The following is a 21,298-nucleotide window of genomic DNA, read 5'->3' on the forward strand; positions in this document are numbered from 1 at the left end:
AAAAAATCACGAATTATTTAATATGCAAGATAATGATATTTTTATTAAAATAATTATTAGGTTCATCAACATTATCAATGATCTTTAATCATTGTAAAATGTTTAAATTGAATAAAAATGGTGATGAATATTTTAAGGTTTCTACCAAAATAATGAGAGGAAAAAGTTACCGTAATTAAGAAGTCGAGGACCTCACAAAGACCTAAACTTGAATGACATAATTGTCCATGTCCTATAAAAGTTTTTAGTAGGTGTAATAGTGGTATGATATAACTTATAGGATCATATAAGAAGTTTTTGTAAGATATGTTTTTGGTTAGAAAGTATAGAAGTGATACAAAAATATCCAATATGATTTTCTTGCATGGTATCAATTTGACGTATATTTTTAAAACAAAGTAAATTTCTCTTAGATCTACTAGAATGTAGAGCATCATAGATACAAAATTTCTTAATACAAGGGTCATTTTTCCAAAAGCCCTTGTAGTGTTGTAGAGCCTTGCATCGTATTAATATCTGTTTAAATTACAATTAAGTTTGAGAAATATCTTTGATATAAAAAAATTGTGTTGTTGCACAATGTATGAAATATTCCTCGACAAGGTTCATATTGGAAATTACTAAGGAATTAGTAAGATTAATTCATATATATTAAAACAAAAAAGGAAATTAATGAAAAGAATTTATGTGTGTGCAACTCATAACAGAAATGTCTAATATTTCAAAGATAAAGGAGAAAATAAAGAACATGTTAAAAGTGATATCGTTACACTTAATCTAGATGGGCATTCCCATTTAGAATCAAATGGTTAATTTTTCTTTTTACTCATCTTGATAAAGTTTGATTAAATATTTTAATGTGTGATAGGCATGCACCTTGTGTCATTTTGTGTCATATCTATAATATTTAGTTTGATAAGTTTTATAAGACTGTCTTTTGGTATTTTTGCTTCTTGTGTTTTCGCTTTGTTATTCCGCTTCTATTGATATGATGTAATGGTTAAGACTTGGTTCAAATTATTTATTTTTCATTTTTAGAAAAGTTAATATAGTAAATTACTTTTTAAAATTTGATTGAGATTATGAAACTATTGTTTTAGGATTAACACATAGAACTCTATGAATATATGGTTTTATGGTAGATTTATAAAAGGAGAGAAAAAAAAGTAGGAAAAAAGTAATGAGAGATAGACAAATAATACATTGAGTTTTAGGCCGAGGAAGACTCAGAGAGTTTGAAGTTGTATTCTTGAAGTTTATTAATAGAGTTATTTAAACACATGGGTCAAAATAACTCTCAAATTATAAAAGCGATCCTTCCTTCCTTTTAATTTTGTGGAGAAATGATCATCTTTGAACATTTTTAACCTTTTTATTTTATTTGCCACAAAAAAAAAAAAAAAAAAAAACATTGTCTTCCCACCTATTTCATTCATTATATTCCTTATTTGCCACAAAAAGAACATCTATCTCTTCATTTCACTTTTTTCTTCCTTTTCCTAACCATCTTATATCTCAAACAACTTATTATTGTTTTCATTTTAGATATTTATTAGGTTTAAATTTTATTTATTACAAATTCAATAAATGTTAATTTCATGTTCACTTGAACTAAACAAGAGTTAAGTTTGGTTAAAAAAAAAAAACTTGACAAAGGTAAAGTTTTCAATGGTAATGGTAACTTGAAATGACTACACAAATAAGTTATAAAACAAGAAAAAAAAAACGAAAGATTTTGAAAAAGAAAGAAAGATGAAAGAGTTGTGACTCATCTTTGTCCATTTATCTTTGTTTTAAGTTTGAACTTCATCGAAAATTTCAAAGGGAGAGAGTATGAAGAGAATTTGGAAAATCCATTTGAAGAAAATGAGGCAAATGACTCGGAATGAGAAAAAAATGTTATTTTGAGGAAATAAAGAATGGTAATATTGTCCAAAAGGAGTTTTCTTTAAAGAATAATAATAAATAAAAAAAATCATTCTTTCAATTTTAATAGTATTTGAAGTCTTTTAATCAAATATCTCTCATTTATAAATTTGATGTCCCTTTCATAGACATAGGTGATTACCTATGTCTATGAAAGGGAGATGATAACAACGTAAATATTTTGTCTTATATATTTTACTTTATTTTTCCTATTGGTTTGGAGTGTTGTGCTTTTCTCAACAAGTAATATTAGACCTTCCACATACTTAACAAGTGTTATCGGAGTTTTTATTGGCCTAACGACTTTCTTCAGTTAAGAATTTTGAAGAACGACCATGATCGCCACAATGCTTGGAACTTTGCCTACCATGACAACCACGTTATGTCCATGTCCTTGCCTATATTTACATGTCTACATTCACGCCCATGTCCAAGATAATGAAATTAAATGATATTCAATTTAAGAAATGATATAGACCCAATTAGATGAAAATGACGTTTTTTTAACAAAAACTCATTATTTTGCCTAGCAACTAAAAGAAACTAGATCAATCAAATAAATAAAAAATATATACTCTCGATATTATTATTGCATTAACACGTTTTAGGAACAAAATAGTATATGTCTTTTCTAACATTATTTTATTCGATAACTTTTTTTATCTTAACTTTAATTGAAAACTAATTTTAAATCATGCAAAATCATGTAATTCCTTTAATAGGTGAGAGTATAAGAAGTCTTAATTGATTTTTTATTTATTTATTAAATTGGAAATATACTTTTTCCAAAATTTTTAATGACGGTTGCCAGAGATGTCCATTCCAACATTTCTAAATAAATAAAGCACAATTATAACGGTAAAACCATCATTTTTGTCAATTAAATGATAGAAAACATAAATATAAACTCGAACCCCTGCGCAGTGTTTGGGGTGAAAACAGAAACCTTTCCCAGTTTCCCGAGGAAGAATCCAAACTTACGAAGAAGCCATGATCAGCGTGCTCGCTCAGGTTCATCGTCGATCTCTTTTCTTTCGGAGGAAAACCAGTTGATTCATTTATATAAATCTACATTGCTCTGTGATGTGACCTTGTGGCGTGTTGGTGTGGATGCAGGAGCGCCTTCTTGGTGCAGCATTGGGAAGCATATTCACAGGAGTCATTGTTTTCGAGCAGCGCAAATGCATTTACAAATCCATTGCTGACACTCAATCTCAATTGGATCCTCAATCGCTGGTATTCTTCAAACCCTAGAAATTAGAACATAAGACTTTTTTATTTATTGTATTAGGGTTTCTACCTTAAAATTAGAAAACGATTGTGTTCATTTTATCTGGGCTGCAACTGTTTATATTGGATGCGTTCTGCGGCACTTGATGGGAAGTGCGGGGAGAGGATTGGTGTTGGCAGGTCAAATAAGAAGAGGGAATTTTGCTATTTGGTTCAAAGTTCTTTCTTTTATCTATTCACGAATTTATTGCGGTTAAATACATGTTTAAGATTTCAAAACTTTGTTTTGAAGATGAATTTCCGATCTATAGTAGGATCAAAATGTGGGGAAAAGTTAATACAAGCGTTTAAACATTGAAAGGTGTCTCAATTGTTTTGCCTGGCCCTAAAAAGATTATAGTTTTGGGATTTTTTTAGAGATGGAGGTCAATTTTAGAGTTCAAGATAAGGCCTTAAAAGTAAATGTTTACTAGGATTCTGGGGGATTTGTTACTGGAATGTTGGGACAGCAGCTAGTTCGTAATTAATTTGGATGCTTGGGAAAAATCATGAAGATGAAACTAGGGCTCAGGTTTGAGACATAAAAAAAGCTGACAGGTGTTATTGGTTCAGGGAAAAATACAGTTGTGCTAATAATTGGAGGAAAGTAGGAGAAAGAGTAAGGGGAGGTCAAGGAAAAGACGTACCAAAATCTAGAGAGTCATTCTAACATGCCTTCTAATCAACTAAAAGTTTCAGATTTTCAAGTTCAAACTCGAAAGTTTTATTTCATACATTTGACCCATACTTATAAACTCTTAAAAGCTTTATAGACAAGCTAAAAACTTACTGAAATATGACTGACTGATGTAGAAACCAGGTATGCATGACTGAAGCAGGATGGCTGAAATAGAGAAGTCAATCTAGACTGTTAATGTGATTTGGGAATGCCTCTCAAGTTAGACTAAAAATTCTATAAGGTGGCTCTGCAGCCATTTATGTTTTAAGTTAACAAATGTTAGGCAGACAGGAAATAACATGTTCAGAAGTAGGGTATTGCTAAAATGAGGATGTTGACTTGGATGAATGGTAATGCAAGACAAATAAAGATAAATATATATATATATATATATATATGAATGTTCTCATGTGGAAGATGTGATGAGAAAAAATTTGATTAAGAGGGTTTAGTCATGTGTAATCAAGGTGAATTAATGATTCAAGTAAGAATGTGTCATATGAAGAAGACTTCTGAAAACAGTGATGGTGTGGCAGTACTTGATTGCCTGTTATGTTATGTAATTTGATTATATAGTTGTAATAGCTGCTTATTGAAGAGGTATTCATGTTGTTGGTACCAAGTAGTGGGGTTTTAGGTTTTTGAATTGACCTCAATATGAACTATACATGAATTTGATTGTCCATGGCTAAATGATAAGCGATCTTTTATTTGTTTGATGTAATAGTATTTTATGCCTATAAATACCACAATCATGAAAGGAAATAAAACATTTTAAAGGTAATTTGTTCGTTTGCAATTTCAGTGTAGATTGATAGCCATTTTATAGATTGGTTGGGTTCTTGTTGAGGGAGGGAGTATTTTTTTGTTTTGCCTTCTGGTGCTTATTGTATACGTTCTGTGTACTCTTGTGCACTAGTTGCACTTTTTAATGCACTCTCTTATTTATCAACAAAAAAAGCCATGTTTGGAAGAAGATTGACATTCAATTCATTCTTGAGATTTTTTTTTTGGTAGGCATTTGTTCTCGAGAAATATTGAATTACAAAGTGCAGAAGAATTGTGTCCTGTCCTGTTTATTCTTGACTATTAGGGTTCCACCTCTTTCTACATTTTTGGCAGTGCTATTTGTGTGGGAAAAAAGCATAGAGAAGTTGACAACTTTTATTTTCATTTACTCCTTTGATTATAAATTGTGATGGAACAAAAGAAATTATATTCGATGGCTTATATAATTGTTTGGTTCCATGAAAAGTTAGAAACACGGTCATGAATGATATATTGAAAAGCTTACTGTTGGAGAGACTTAATTGGAGAATTATTTTATTTATAAGATTGGAAAGCTGTTTGGTTTGCTCCCTTGAGCTGTAAGACTTTTTCTTTTATTGATAAGTAAAATTTTTATATAGTAAGCATCAAAAAGGAGACACACCCCCATGTACACATGATGCATACAGAGACCATAAAGACAAAAGATAAGAAAAAGGAACAGACTCGTTACTCTTGAAGTACTACCCAAAACATCAATCAAATTTATAATAGAAGGCTTCCATGTCCTACTGACTTTTTTCAGCTGCAATTTCAGACAATACAAACCATCAAAGACCTTCCTCTTGTATTCCTTCCAAATACACCAAAGTAAACATATCTTCCCTTTCCCTTTCCTCACCATCTCTCTGCACCTACTGATTAATGTATCCTTATCTGTCTCAAGAAGTGCCCAAGTGATGCCAAAAGTTGTGAATAATAAAGACCATAACTCTGTGCCAATATGTGATGGGCAAGTGGTTTCTTCCTGCTGGCACAGATGACAACAATTGGCTAAAACCCTTCCCGTTTGCATAATCTGGTCCAAAGTAAGAATGTTTTTCTAGATTGCTTCTCAATCAAAGAAACCAACTTTATGGGGGTTGCAAGTGAGGTGTCAAACCCTTCAATGTGGGAAAGAGATATAACAATATGCACTTAAAACGTAATGAAATTATTTCAGGAAGAATCTTCCATCTTTTGCTTACTTCCAGGCTAACTTATCCTCCTTATCTTCATGCATAATCACATTCTGAAGACAAACAAAAAAGGATTCCACCTCTTTCAATTCAATCATAAAATCTCCTGATGAACCTTGGATTCCAATGGTCACTCCTACCTTCCCTTTGTCAATAATTTGCCACCAGGATATTTTTGTTTAAATTGATGGAAAAAAAGATCCCAAAAATGATCTTTAAATATGGTGTTCCCACACTAAATATCACACCAAAACTTAGGCCTTTTATCCACAGGAATATAAGTCAGGGGGGAAAAAATCTTCCCACCCTCTTTGAATAGCTTTCCAAAAACCTGAGGCTATTGCCCCTTCCCACCTCAGAACACCATCTGCAAAGCCATTTACCCAACCAAGCCTTATTCAGAATTAGGAAATTCTGAATGAACAAAACTCCATATTGTTTTGCTGAGGACACAGTTGCCCACTTTACCAAATGCAGTTGGTTCTCTAGGTGGATACTAGTACTTAGATGAAATTCTGTTGAAAGATCAGCCATGTGCTTTGCCTACATTTACCATGAAAATAAAAAGGCTGGGCAGTACATGCTGGTGGTCAGGTGGCTTTGCTTTGCCTAATGAATCCCACTGGAATGTTTTACTTGTGTTGCCCTTGCATGTGAAATATGAGTGGTCTTGTGTATACCTTATTCTGTTGAGTTTCTCAAGGCATTTGCTTTTCTTCATTTTCTGCGGCAAATCTCTGTACTAATCACATTGCTGTGCTGCATCCTTCAAATGATGCTTAACAAATGCCCTCATTTATCATTCTAAATTCTTTCAGTTACCCTTTATCACATCCCAATTTGCAGAACTAGACCCACAGCCTGTATCTTACCTGCCAGAAGAACTTGCAGCTTTGACCAACAGCCTCTTGATTAAGAATTGTAGAAATGAGTTACTGAGAACTATTTTTGTGGGGAGTTCATTTCTGAGAAAGGAAGTCATACTTTCTCAATCTAGTTCATGGAACATCACCAGGGACTATGTCCAGGAGGATCTAATATCTTATCTTTTAAAAATGCAAATTTCTCAAATTTGACAACCTTTTCATGAGCAAGAATGACAATGAGGTAGCCGGATGTATGTGCATCTACATATCCTTGGAAGACCCAGGTTTGTATATGTAATTAAGCATCTTGTGGTCAAGTGAGGTTTGGGGAATTAGGTGGGCTGAAATATGAGCATGGGAATAAAGTCCTTCCTGCTACAATCTGTGGTGTAAACCATGTCGAGCATCCTCATACCTGCGTCAAAGTGCAGCACTTATTATTTGTGCCTGTAGCTTATTCATATTTGATGTCATTGAAATTCTATGGTAGTGGTGTTTAACTGAGGATTAGCACATAGGTGTAATTTTAATCTATGTATCGGTTTTGATTTAACTTCTCATGATAACAGGTGCCATTGACTTTTACTTTGTATATAAATGGAAGATACACTTTTTCCCCCCTTTTGAGTGTACCATATGATAGCATTACGTCTCTTTAAGCTTCTATAGTCTCATGGATCCATTTTCTTTACTTATTGTCAAAACATGGCCTAATAGTTTTTATTTTTGTCAAACTTATTCCAGAAAACAGAGCCCATATTTGGAAAGAAATCTCGTTTGGAGTTCGCCCACCTATGGAACAAGACTGTGGACAAGACACTGGGACCTGTCATTGCAGCTCTTAGTTCACGTGGATGGTAGAAATGTTTTGAATAATCTTACTGCCGATATGTGAACTTCCTTTCTATTCCCGAAACCTGAAGCTCTTAGCTTGTATCGGTGGTAGAAATGTACAAATAAGTTCACTTCCAATATATTTCTACTTTATACAAGTGAATTGCTCCCCCATTTTTATCTTATAAATCTTCTGAATTATTTGAGGGATTCATCCTTTGACAGCAGCCACCTTATAATAAACCCACATAATGCACAGCCCACATTCTGTTTTTCTGTCCATCTCTGGAAGATGCTTGATGATTATATGATAGCAATTTCTCTTTATGGCATGAAACCTTAGAATTTGGCCGTATTTTGCAAACCCAGCAAATATGATCCACCTAGGTTTTTCTTTTCTTGGCATGTATTTATCTTCTATCCTATTTCAAATGTTCATGGTTGAACTGTATGTATGAATGGGGAGACTCCTTTTGATAAGAGCCGGCTTGTGGCTGTTTGGGACTAACCAATGATAGCTTTCAACCTGAGTTAGTGTTCTTTTCCAATTAAGTATTTGCAAAAAATATTATGATTAGGAAAATTTGGTTCAGCCTGACTTAGAAGTAAATAAATCCCTTGGTTGGGCCTCTTTTTTATTGCGCGCTCTCTAAACTTTCTTGCTTGTAGGAACTGTATTAAAAAACTGTTGGGTCAAAATTCCACACCTTGATATAACCATAAAGGGATTAATTTCTAATTCTGTTATATCATGGATTGTGGAGGAAGTAAAACCCCTTATGTCATGCCTGTTACAAATGAATAAAACCTCGGATTCTAACAATGGAAGCTGTCTCTTTAATAATAATGCTTCTATAGGGGTTTAATGTCAGAACTTTCAGCTACTGACCTTGTTTGCATTAAACCCCTATGATCATGATGTAGTCCAAGAAACATGAAGAAAATAAAATGCTTCAGAACAAAAGGCCTGTTGTTCAGAATATGTGTTATGGATGCAATTTAGAAGGTGGGAAAAGGGCAGATTGAAGTGTTTGGTTGACTTACTATGCCAGATAAGCTCCAACAGGAGACTTTTCCTGCATTGGGTATGTTTAGTTCTGTTCCAATTTTTAGTATTGATGATTATCATGACTGTTCGAACTTAAGTCTATTCTTCTCTTGGGATTCTTTTTACATCTTTATTTCCTTTTATATATATATATATATAGTTTTATCTCAATAACCTATTGCCCCCCTCCATGGTTGTGATAGAATTCATTTTTTATCCCCTCCTAAAGATGGATGGTTTGATAATCGCTTTGGCCAAGAGTTCTAATAGTACAATACCATGTAGCTAATTGGTAACAAAGATGATAAATACAACATTTCTTACCCCAAATTGGGAAAAATACAAAAAATAAAAGAGAACAAGAAGATATATCACTGTGGAATGATCCTGGGTGCTTGCTGTCAGTGGCTTATAGTAGGTAAATCAAGCATCAGGCTGAACAGAGTTGGCTCGGGTCAAATTGGCTCGACGTGTGACCGCCACATAGTAAACACCCATTGCCAAAAGCACAGCAAACACAAACCCAAACACAATGCCCGCAATTCCTCCAGCTCCCACCCGGTTGCTTGATGCTTTGCTTTGATGCGCTAGACTGGCTTCCACCTGCGCTGCCATAGGCAATGGTGAGCAGTTTGATGCAGCACAAGGGTTTTGGGTGCTTGGTTTTTGGCCGTTCGGATGGAAGAAATCAAATGCAGATGGCGAGAAAGCCATCGGGTTCTCATAAGCAAGCCCATGGGGTGCTCTACCTTGAGCTCTAGCTAAGGAGAGAAGGGCAAGAGAAAAGAAGAGCAGGAAAGAAGCCGCTGGACTCATGTTGTTCACTTCTTTTGCTTTTGAATAACTTGAGGCTAAAGAAGCAACAGCTTTTGAGTGTTGAAATTTTGGGGGCTTTGAACTGGCTTTTATAATGCCTTGGGAAGTGCTTGTTCCTTGGAGTTCAATTCAAGAGGGAACAAAATGATGGGAATGTGTTCTCTGCCAATGTTGGTCACCCCAAAATGCCCTTTCTAAGGTTCATTTTTTAGCACTTGCTCAATCCCATATGGGACACCTGGTTAAGCAAAAAGCTGCAGTGAAGGAAGTGAGATGAAGTTACCAAGGTATGATTGTCACTTATTATGATTAATCCTCCTCATAAGCTTATTGATTATGTTGGCCCTCAAACTCGTGTCTTCTATTCTCCATTGCCGTGTTAAATTATATCCCCATCAATAAGTGAGTGCAGAATTGGAAGGGCGGCCTTGTTTTTATGTGTTGTTGCCTTTGTTAATGGTTCTAAGTAATGGAAGCATGAAGGGTTTTCTTTCACTTTTGCTTGGCTTCAAGGATCAGCAAAGGGCATATCTCCGTCTCTCTCTCTCTCTCTCAATATATATATATATATAAATTTGATGAGTGTAATTATTATAATGGAGTGTATGTATTTCCTCACCTGCCTTGGGGACATTATTGCAGAGGGGGAGGCGCATGCCAAACCTGAAATCAATGCAATTCTTTTCCTCTACATTTTTACATTAAAATTATGTGACTTGCTCACGCTTTCTTCCTTATCATATTCCACTTGTTTGCTTTTTCCATATTCAGATGGTGACCTATCCTTCATGTGGGAAGGCCCATTTATGATTTGCACAGGATCCTTGTCCGAGTTAATGGGCCCTTTGGGCCTCACATGTTTTACCAGAGCACCACCTCCCAAATCACAAGACTTGTCTGTGTGTGTAAACAGGGGAGGACAGAGATGATTCTCTGTTCTTTTCGTGTCATTAGTCCATGACTCCATGATCCATACCCTTTCAGCAAAGCCCATGTGAGTATGATGGGCTTTCAAAGAATCCCACTAGGAAATGTGGACCCGTCCCTATGTGAATGGAGGAATGGAGGAATCCTATTTCTCCTTAGGGCTGGAGGGAACCTTTTTAAGTTTTGCTTTTAGCAACAAAATAGGTATTAGGTAATTTTCTGCAATTTGTTCTTGACCTCCTATTTTTCTTTCCTAAATTCCCGAGGGTACCATTTTTTCTGCATCCATGGCAAATCCAAGAAACCTTAACCATCCGGAGGACATGTTTAAGTTTATATATTAGGTAGATGGAGAGTTCATATCCGTTTGTTACCTCACTATGAGGAATCGAATTTCCCCGCAGGTAACCATAGCAAGATCACCCTGCATTATACCCACTTTCAAGCCAGCTTGTGTTTCCCATTTCACCTCCCAAGACGCATGTTCCTCCATTTTTTTCAACTCCATCTGTGCAAGGTTAACCCAAGTGTCATTAATCACCAACAACACTTAGATCTTGGCCCTCGGTGACATCCTTTTCCTATACATTCTGAAGAAGATGGAAAAGGTGTACATACTTCTTATGTCCTTTGAAAAGGTCTTGTTCCCTAATTCTTAACCTTCCTGAACTTAATAAAGATCATGAAAACAGAAATGTAGAAGTTAATAGCGATTAGGAATTTGACGCCGAAGACCATGGCAATTGTGGGTTGCGCCCATATAAAAGCTGTGTAATGAGGGTGCTAAAGTAGCAAAGTGTCTCTTTTTGCATAATCATGTTTTGTTTTGTTTTGTTTGTTTGTTTTTTGTATTTTAAGAAACACTAATGCTAGTGTGATTATAGGTATATAAAAATATCTTTGTACTAAGTATAACACAAAAAGGAATAAAAAGGGCAACTCAAATTTCTCTCATGCTATCATTTCTCTTCATGGTATTAGAGCTATTAGACTTCACTCCAATATCGCCGTTCAATAAAATGATTATATCAACGCTTTTTGGTTCATCATCTTCGTTGATTCAAGTGATGAATCCAACCACATAGCCAATTGCAATGAAGCTTGATGAGGATAACTTTTTTCTTTGGAAACAACAAATCTATGTTGTAATTTGTTGATTAGGGCTTGATGGTTTTACTTTAGGCACCCTTTTTTGTCCTCAACCTAGATTATGAATTGTGGCAATGTTAAGATATGTTAATCGTCTCTTGGCTTCTTGGCTCAATTTCCATAAGTATCCTTCCCAATTGGTTGGATGCACTACTTCTCATGAGATTTGAGCTACCTTGATTCAAAACAAAGCTCATTTAATGCAATTCATATTTGAATTACAGAAGGTAGTTTAGCTATGAGGGATTATTTGAACAAAATGAAGACCATTATGGATTCATTTGCCTTGGTTTGTGATATTCTTTCCATAAGAGATTAGATACTAGCTATTACTGATGGATTAGGCCATGATTATGAATCCATCATTAAGCAAATTACATATAAGAATGTCCACAAACTGACTCATGTAATTGCATTGTTGCTTACACATGAAAAATGGCTTGAGCACTATAATATCAATGCCTCTAATATCATCCCAACAACTAAGGTCACTTGTTAGAATCCATAAAAGGAATTCACTCATCTTGATTAGAGAAATTCATTAATAAGCCTCAATGTCAACTCTATAGGACAATGGATCACATTGTTCTCAAATGTTACCATTGTTTTAACCCATTCTTTATTGGTATTCTCGGTTACCCCTTAAATTCACATACTGACACTACTATCTTAGGATCCTCTAGCAATGCAAGCTATGCCTACAACACCAAACACTAAAGATGATGAGGCTTGGTTTCTAGACACTGGTGTAACAATCATGTTACCAATGAATTCAACAACCTAAGCATAGGAGTTGATTATCATTGCTCTAATAAGTTGCAAATGGGTGATGGTACAAGTTTGGTTATTTCTCATGTTAGACATTCTATTTTTTTCAAGTCTTCATTCTTTTAAATTCTTCATTTTAAGTAACTTCTTACATTCCAAAAATCGCTAAAAATCTCATTAGTGTTTCAAAATTTGCCAAGGATAATGGAGTTTACTTTGAATTTCACTCTTCTCTTTATTTGGTAAAGGATGTGGTTATAAGAGCCATTGTACTCAAAGGAACTCTTAAGAATGGACTTCATCAATTTCATCTTCCAAGACTCTCATATCCTTCAAACCAGTCTTTCACTAGTCCAACTAGTTGTCATCACACTCTAGCTTCATCTTCAACAAATCGGTTCTCCAACATCCTTCAGTCTCTAAGGTTTAAAGTAAACAACCAGCTTATGTTCTAGTTCAAATTTCAATTCAATTCATTGTAATCAAAGCTCAATGTCTAACCTTGATCTTAGGTATCAAAGACTTGGTCATCCAACTTATGAGATTACCAAAATTCTCTTGAATCAATGTAAAAGAAAATTTTCTAGTAATGAGAATTTTTCATTTTACATAGCTTATCAAAGACTTGGTCATCCAACTGATAAGATTGTCACAATTCTCTTGAATCAATGTAAAAGAAAATTTTCTAGTAATGAGAAATTTTCATTTTATATAGCTTATCAATTGGGCAAAAGCCACAAGTTACTTTTTCCAACTTCAAATTTTGCTCATAGCACTCCATTAGAGTTTGTTCACTTAAATGTTTGGGCCTGCTCTCACCCTCTCATCCAATGGTTTTCAATATTATGTGAGATTTATAGATGTTTATTCAAGATTCACATGGCTTTACTTCCTTAAAGCTAAATCTGAAGTGTATTCAACTTTTCATAATTTCGAAACACAAGCAAAACTTCATCCTAATTGAAAATTATAAACTCTTAGAACAAATTAGGGTGGAGAATTTCATTCTCTCACTTCACCATTTCATATTTTTGGAGTTGTTCATCAACTCTCATGCTCCCATACCCTTGAACAAAATGGTGTTGCAGAAAGGAAATATGGAGACATTGTTGGAAAAAGTCTCTCTTTCCTTGCTCAAGCCAACTTCCCAATTCAATATTGGGATGCAACTTTCACTACTATTGTTCACATCATTAATCAGCTTCCCATTTCTATTCTTAACAACGAAAGTCCATTAGAAGTCCTCTTTAAAATTCAACTAACTTCTCTGAGTTCAAGTTCTTTGGTGGTCAATGTTTCTCTTACATTCAACCTTACAAATTACAATAGTCACAAACTTGAGTACAAATCTCTCTCTCGTGCTTTCCTTGGTTATAGTCCTTCCCATAAAGGCTACAAATGTCTTACCTCCAATGGTCGAGTATATATCTCCAAGTATGTTACTTTCAATGAAACCGTTTTTCCTTTTCAGAGCATTCCCTCTTTACCTCTTTTTCTATCTATTAATTTACAACCGTCTTCTTTCTACTTTTTGCCCCTCCTACTATTCCACCTTCAATTCCATCTCTATCTATCCCTTCTATTGATACTTCCCTTAATACATCTTCTTGTCTTCTATTTCTGTATCTAAATTCTTACTATCTCATTCTTCAACCCTTACACCAGTTGATCAGGCTTCATGTGGCCTTACTCATACCAATACTCATCCCACGGTTACTTGGGCCAAGGTAGGCATTTTTAAACCCAAAGTTCCCATTGCTTCTGTGAGTGAGGATGTAGAACCATCCACTGTTGCTGCAACCTTATCAAATGTGAAATGGAAACAAACCATGGAAGAAGAGTTCAATGCTCTCAACAAGAATAACATATAGACCCCAATTTCTCCTCCTTTAAATAGAAAGCTTATAAGTTGCAAATGGATCTTTAAAATCAAAAGAAATGTTCATGGTTTTGTCTTTCAATATAAGGCTAGACTAGTTGCCAAAAACTACAATCAACTTGTTGGTTTTGACTTTATTGAGACATTTAATCCTATGGTTAATCAAGTTAACATTCGTGTAGTTCTTATTGTGGCTCTCCTACATGAAAACCCTTAGAATCACTTTTCTTCCTTTTTCTTTTTCTTTTTTTTATAATTAGGGAGATTGTTAAAGAATTTCAACCGTCTTCATAACTAGTTTGAAAAGAAAATGAATTGTTTAAGAACGAAAATATATTTTCTAATTACTTTTTAAATCATGTTCTTATTTTACTTATGTTATTTTTCTGAATTCATGATATTTTTTAAATTATAACTTAGCAAAGGCTTCTTCATTCGATTTAGAGCCTATTTGGGAATGGTTTGAAGAAAAATCTATAACACTTTAATCATATTAGAAACGCTTTTAAGAAAAATCATATGTAAATTTTAAATGTATTTTGATAACATTTTTAGTAATTTGTTATATGATAAAAAGTATTTAAGTGATTATCAAAATTTTTAAAAGTGGTTTTCAAAAACTTTATTAAATACAACATATTTTTAGAATCTGTTTAATAATGATTTCTAGAAATGCTTTTGTCTGAAAAGTGTTTTTTTCTTTTTTTTTTTAAATGAAAAAAATGTATTTGACAAATTTTAAAAAACACTTTTTAAATTTTGAAAAATCACTTAAAGTCTGTTTGACAATAATTTTAAAAAGCATTTCTAATATTTTTAATACTTAAAAATTTTTATCATTCAAATGTTTAAAAAGTTATAAATATTTTTTAGAATCAATACCAAATGTACTTTTATAGTATTGAAAAATCACTTATAATATTTTTTGAAGAAACACTTTATAGATAATTTTCATAAAAATACTTTTTTAAAAAATATTTTTAAATAAAAAAACTATTAAACACTCTTTTAATCCCTTTCAAACCCTCACTCAAAAATGCTTTGAATAAAAATATTATTAAACAGACTCTTAATCCCTTTCAAAATCATTTCTAAAAGGACTATTATTGAAATTTTAAATTTTAAACAATATACTAATAAAAAGAACAAATGAAGACAGTATCAAAGTCATCAAACTTCCATTATTGTTTATCTTATCCTTTACTAAATCAACAATATTGATACAATCTTGTTTGAAGAAATAATTTTCTGATTTTTTTTTCAGCCTACTTCCCAATACAAATAAATATTATTAGAAAAATTAAAACGAGAAAAAACTTAACATTACTTTTATTAGCTTTAAGAAGCTACAGAGAGATGGCATGTACAATGGAAAGAGAAAATGCAGAGAATGAAGACTAGGGCATTAGAAATCAGCCAAAACGTCTCTCTCCCATTATGTAAGCCCAAGTAGAAAAAACCCCACCTCTCAACTCCCCCTTAATTTAAGCCAAAAAGTGTATCATCAAACAGCTACATCTCCACCTACTCTGCCCTACAAAATGACCCTTAAAGTCATAAAATAAAGATAGAGATAAGGTTGATAATTAGACCATGGAATCCCAAGCCCTTATTGACCTAATACTTATTTTATAATCTCTTCATTTTCCCCTCTCTTTTCTTTATTGTTTCCTCTCGGCAACTACTAATAAAGAATCAAATCCATCATCTCACTCCCAAGAATCCACCACCACAAAAGCCAACCCTACCATCATTTTTGGCTTTCACTTTCTACTTCTATATTAATTAAACTGGTGATCATATAGTAGTTAAATGGATTGAGGATAAGAATTGCTTAGAATGAAGCAATAAAAAAGTTGGGAAAATAAAATAAGTATTGCTGCTTAATGAAAATGATGTCCATAGTCATAAAGAGGGCTGAAGGTATGATGAGCAGTGTGAGGAGACACCTGTCTAAACTTTTTTGTTAATCGAAGTGTTCTTCAATTCAATGCAAGAGTAATCTGAAGTTTTTGAATGAATTCTTTAATGGAAACAGTTGAAGAAACATGATCAAAGATTTTGTAATGCGATTTTTCGGATTCAAGTGATGGTTAATGAAAAGTTCTTTCTTGCTAGCTAGTCTGGTAGAAGATCATTTTAAAGTTAACAAAGTCCCATTGACTAGTTAGTACATTAGAAAATTAAAGATGCTTTAGCACAAGAGTTGTTGATCTTATCAGCTAGGGTTCTTGAATAAAAAAACAAGTCATTATTGCTCTCCAACTTTTTAAAAATTTATGTCTTGGTATCATCTTGATTTCGATCTAAAATATTGTGATCCTTCTTTCCACTAAAACGACCAAGAGTAGAGCTACCTTAAGATGGAAGCATGAAGATGACACCATTCCAAGTAAAAAAGAAGGGAAAAATGAAAGGGGTGATGGAGATTGAGGAGCATAGCCATTTACTAGAATAATGTGGAAGCATCATTATGAATACACCAAGTAGAAAGAGAGAGAGGGAGGAGGGAAAAGGAAAAAGATGACAACATACAGCACTTGAAATATATTTAAAGAGACATGGCCAGATAAAAGCCAAATTTATCTACAATTCCATGGTTCCAAGGGAGGGAGAGAGAGAGAGAGAGAGAGAGAGAGAGGGCAGATAGAAGAGAAAAAACACTGGAAAAAGATTGAGACCGACTTGCATGTACTAATACTCCTCCACCATTGATGTTATTCTTGTTGCAGAAACCATCACCATCACCATCACCAGCTAGCGTCCAAAACCTAGGCATTGCTCCTGAAAGATCCTAGAGCTTTAATGGCCGCTGCTCTCAGAATATACTGGTGGTAGAATGCAGCAATGGCAGCTCCAATGAATGGTCCGACCCAGAACATCCACTGTATCAAAAAAATAAAAATAAATAAATAAAAAATCATCAAAACTAGAGTATTATATATGTACAGTGGGGACTCAGGGAGGAGGAGGACATACATGGTCATCCCAGGCCTTGTCGTTGTTATAGATGACAGCAGCTCCGAAGCTTCTAGCCGGGTTGATACCGGTGCCGGTGATGGGAATTGTTGCCAGGTGAACCATGAACACCGCAAATCCGATGGGCAGTGGTGCCAAAACCTTTATTAATTCACCAATAAATAATAATTAATCACAAATTATATATATGTTGATAAAGAACTTGCCAAGGAAAGAACTGGAGATAGGGTGCGTACAGGAACATGGGAGTCTCGGGCGTTCCTCTTGGGGTCAGTGGCAGAGAAGACGGTGTAGACAAGAACAAAGGTGCCGATGATCTCAGCACCCAATCCCACGCCCTTGTTGTAGCCATCAGCCAGCTCGTTTGCTCCCCCACCGTACCTATTGTAGAGCGAAGACTGAAACGCCTTCACCAAGCCCACACCGCAGATTGCACCCAGGCACTGAGCTATCATGTACATGAGAGCCCTCACCAGCGACACCTTCCTCGCCAAGAACAGCCCAAAGGTCACCGCCGGGTTTATGTGTCCTCCTGCGCACATTACAAATTGACAACCACTCACTCATGATTTTATTAAAGCCTGAAATGCGCCCTTTTTTTCAAACAGGTAGACCGTGACTTTCTATTTCAAGTTAAGTAAAGCTGGAAAGAAAAAGCCCAGGGAACTAACCGGAGATGCCGGCGGTGCAGTAGACTAGGATGAAGATCATTCCGCCGAAGGCCCAGGCGATACCCAAGATGCCCACGCCCCCGCATGGGTCGGTGTCGGACTGGCTCTTGTATCCGATCACTGTTAGGACAGTGATATAGAGGAAAAGCAGGGTGGCGATAAACTCGGCGATGATGGCTCTGTATAAGGACCATTGTGTTAATTCATCTGGGTCGATCAGCGGCGCCGGAGGTGGATCATGGTAGTCCTTGTTCGAAAACTCTTGTCCCGAGGTTTCAACGTCTTTCGCCATTGATTACCGCTGTCTGGGCAACTTTTACACAAGAGAGAGAAAGCTTTGATGTGAGATGGATAGACGAGAGCAGTGCAGGTGGGTATATATGGAGAGTGGGAGAGAGTCAAAACGCTGCGTTTTGAGGAGAGAATGCATGAAATGAAAAGAATGAACTAATCAAGTTTAGCATTAATTAATGTATTAATATTATTAACAAGTGAATGATGAATAGCCGCCCAAATGACTTGATTTTGGATTATAAATTCATAAATACGTTAGATTGGCCCCACCAACCATCCCCTCAACGGCTCTTACCCCTTACCTTTTACCTCGTTTATGTATGAGACCTTAAATGCCGGAATGCCACCTCCATGGTTGAACCTTAAAGCACTCAACGTCCCTATTACCCTCACAATTCAACCCTACAACGGTCAGTTAACGGTCTAAAATGCTACACAATTCACATTTTTTTCAATTGTCCAGCAAAAGCAGATTGAATGTGGGGCACAATTATTAATATGATTATTATATGGGGAAGCAGGAAGAGAGGTGGGTGGGTGATGAATCATGAATGTAGTGCCAGAGGAAGTTATCTGGACTTATACCCAAAATCTGAAGAAGGATTGTAACATATGCTGGCCTTACTCACTACTTCAATTATGGGAATGCTCGTACCTTTGACCATCTTTCATGTCATTCCCATTCCAGCTGGATATAAGATTCCAATTCTGTCTCTGTCTGCTTTCTTTTTTCCTTTTCTTTAGGTTTTTTGTTTTCCCCTCCATTCATCATCGATGCCCAGGCCCAAGGTTGGCAAATTCAATCCCAAAACTTTCGAAAATTTAAAATTAATTTTAATATAATAAATTAATAATATCCTTTTTCTTTTAATTTGATCAGTCCATCATATTTATATATATATAATAATTAAAAGATAGCTTTAAAAAACTATTTTTTATTTTTTAATTTAATAATAATTTTTAAAAGAAAATATTTGAAGGTCATATCTTTCTTTTAGTTTTAAAAACAAGTGAAGATAACTTGTACTTATTTTTTAAAATTATTCTTTATTTTATTTTTAAAAATAAAAAATTATTTTTAAATCACGTCATCAAACAGGCTTTAACAACGACTTGTGAGACTATTTTTTTCCACTTGTTTTTAAAAATTGTTTTTTATTTTTTAACTTAAAAATAAGTTTTAAAAACAAACTTTAAAAAATATAGTTAAATCGTCCCATGCATTCCTTTTTATTTTTAAAAACTGATAAAAATAATTCATATTTGATTTTTAAATATTATTCTCTATTTTGCTTTGTTTTTAAATATTGTTTTCATATAACAATATTCAAACAATATTAGATATTTTAAAAAATAAAAAATTATTTTTAAATTACAGGACTTATCAGACTCTAAATTTGTAATTATTTATTTTAGTTGTTATAATCTGGTGATGTTTGCATTTATAATTTATTATTTATTTAGAACTTTCATTTGTGTAAATCCAAAATGGACCATAAAATAACACATTTCTATCTCAATAACCAAACCGACCACCATATTCTATTGGAGGAAAAATGATGAGATGAGCCGACCACCTTCGCCGTCACCATGTCCGGCGGTCATCTTCCTCAAGGGCTAGACTCTCTCCGCCAATCACATCAACATTGTACCATTTTTACACTATACACTTTTATAATCCAATTGCTGCTGCTTTTCTAGATTTAAAAAAGAAAAGGTAATGCGGCGCAGACTAGGATGTGGTTGGAAGTTTGCCACGTGCCAAGAAATGAGGGTGGTCGAAGTGGGTGGCATTGGAACAAATTTTAGGTTAGGGCAGTAGGCGGTGACATGTCAATGGTCGGTTGTGTTTTTCTCATAATTATAGTTTTGGTGATGTGTACTTGGTTTGCTTATGGACATGAGAACAAATGTGCTGGCCCAGCCTCAAACTTTATGCTACATATATTGTTAATTTATTATTCCACTTGACCTTGGAGGATTGGATTGAAGCACCTAAACATAACACATCATTATTTGTTGTTGATAAAGTTTTGGAGAATTGATGTGTTGTTTGATTGGATTGAAAGGAATAAATGATAAGATTAATTTTCAACCATGAATTTGGACCTATATAAGTTTTATCATAATTTTAGCAATATTTTTAGGATTTAGTTATGGTATTAAATGGTACTTTTTAGGTGTTGTATCAAATAATATTTTTTCGGTACCATATAAAAAAGAGCTACATATCATTTTAAAGTCTTATTTGTTTGTATGTATCTTTATATCTTGATGTCATTTTTTTGTATTCATTCTTTGGTACAGATTTTACTATACAAATTCATCGGTTCAGATGTAGAATTTAATAAGCATATCTTTTATACCTTCACATTTTTTTAATAATTTTAAGCTTTTCTTTTTTGTTTATTCGAAAAAAACAATTGCCTTAATTCATTACCAATCTTTGAATCGTTGCTTGATTCGTTTACACCTAAAGTTTGGATCCAATTTAAATCAAAGACCATCTTCAAATCCAAAGAGATTTCACTTGTATGAAGCCATATTGGTAAACGACTATTATACTTATTTATTTGATTAGTGGAGTTTTTTATTTTTCTTTTGTGGTAATGGATAGTAGATGGTTTTATTTTTAAGCCTCGTTTTCCACCTTAAGTTTTTAATATCTTTTATGGCTCATTTGATCCAATTATTTGTGCCTTGAGTTGTCATGAATTTAATATACACAAATTAAGCATGACTTGAGAGGTTAATCACAAGTTAAACAATTCGAATCTCGATACCAATGAACTCCTTTGCAATAAACCTTATATGACATTTTGATTTCATGTGATGAAGAAAATAATCAAGATGACCTTTCAATCATTGTCAAAGCAAGTTTCGAGTAAAAGGTTTATTATCCTAATTCAGGGTAGAGATATTGGCAATAAAGTAGGTTTAGAAAACTTACTCTCATTTTCATCTTAATTAAAAATTTAAATGGGGAGGAGGCGTATGACGATTTCTCATACCCACCTCACCCCTACCCATTTAATAATTTTTTTTTTCATTTTTAATTTAATAAAAATTAACTATATTAAAAATAAACATATTTTATAAATAAAAAAAATATCATAAATTTTTATAAATTGGTTTTTTTAGAAGTAGATTTTTTTTTTTATGTATTAAAAAGTAAAATTAAAAAAAA

General features: G+C 34.0%; 3 protein-coding genes across 3 annotated transcripts; 1 reads left to right on the top strand and 2 right to left on the bottom strand.

Moving 5' to 3' along the window:
- Positions 1–2,826: 2,826 nt before the first annotated feature.
- Positions 2,827–7,856, top strand: LOC117915813. The gene is made up of 3 exons (XM_034831506.1): positions 2,827–2,937; positions 3,043–3,162; positions 7,491–7,856. Exons 1-3 carry the CDS (start codon positions 2,917–2,919, stop codon positions 7,605–7,607), a joined length of 258 nt encoding a protein of 85 aa, XP_034687397.1. The 5' UTR covers positions 2,827–2,916; the 3' UTR covers positions 7,608–7,856.
- A 1,021-nt stretch (positions 7,857–8,877) lies between these two features.
- On the bottom strand, positions 8,878–9,514 carry LOC117916581. Its single transcript, XM_034832692.1, has one exon. The coding sequence runs from the start codon at positions 9,442–9,444 to the stop codon at positions 9,052–9,054; it is 393 nt and encodes a 130-aa protein (XP_034688583.1). The 5' UTR covers positions 9,445–9,514; the 3' UTR covers positions 8,878–9,051.
- A 7,073-nt stretch (positions 9,515–16,587) lies between these two features.
- LOC117915600 (aquaporin PIP2-7) lies at positions 16,588–18,177 on the bottom strand. Its single transcript, XM_034831199.1, has 4 exons — positions 17,818–18,177; positions 17,383–17,678; positions 17,147–17,287; positions 16,588–17,052 (listed from the first exon to the last, which is right to left on the bottom strand). The coding sequence occupies exons 1-4, from the start codon at positions 18,107–18,109 to the stop codon at positions 16,939–16,941; spliced, it is 843 nt and encodes a 280-aa protein (XP_034687090.1). The 5' UTR covers positions 18,110–18,177; the 3' UTR covers positions 16,588–16,938.
- Positions 18,178–21,298: the final 3,121 nt, after the last annotated feature.

Source organism: Vitis riparia, chromosome 6 (genome assembly GCF_004353265.1).
Source record: "Vitis riparia cultivar Riparia Gloire de Montpellier isolate 1030 chromosome 6, EGFV_Vit.rip_1.0, whole genome shotgun sequence".
NCBI classification, from domain to species: domain Eukaryota; kingdom Viridiplantae; phylum Streptophyta; class Magnoliopsida; order Vitales; family Vitaceae; genus Vitis; species Vitis riparia.

Coding starts and splice junctions, on each gene's coding strand:
- LOC117915813 (XM_034831506.1), top strand. CDS start 2,917: ATGATCAGCGTGCTCGCTCAG. Junction 2,938..3,042: donor TGATCAGCGTGCTCGCTCAG/GTTCATCGTCGA, acceptor GTGTGGATGCAG/GAGCGCCTTCTTGGTGCAGC. Junction 3,163..7,490: donor AATTGGATCCTCAATCGCTG/GTATTCTTCAAA, acceptor AACTTATTCCAG/AAAACAGAGCCCATATTTGG.
- LOC117916581 (XM_034832692.1), bottom strand. CDS start 9,444: ATGAGTCCAGCGGCTTCTTTCCTGCTCTTCTTTTCTCTTGCCCTTCTC.
- LOC117915600 (XM_034831199.1), bottom strand. CDS start 18,109: ATGGCGAAAGACGTTGAAACCTCGGGACAAGAGTTTTCGAACAAGGAC. Junction 17,288..17,382: donor CCCGAGACTCCCATGTTCCT/GTACGCACCCTA, acceptor GAATTAATAAAG/GTTTTGGCACCACTGCCCAT. Junction 17,053..17,146: donor ACAAGGCCTGGGATGACCAT/GTATGTCCTCCT, acceptor TTTTTGATACAG/TGGATGTTCTGGGTCGGACC.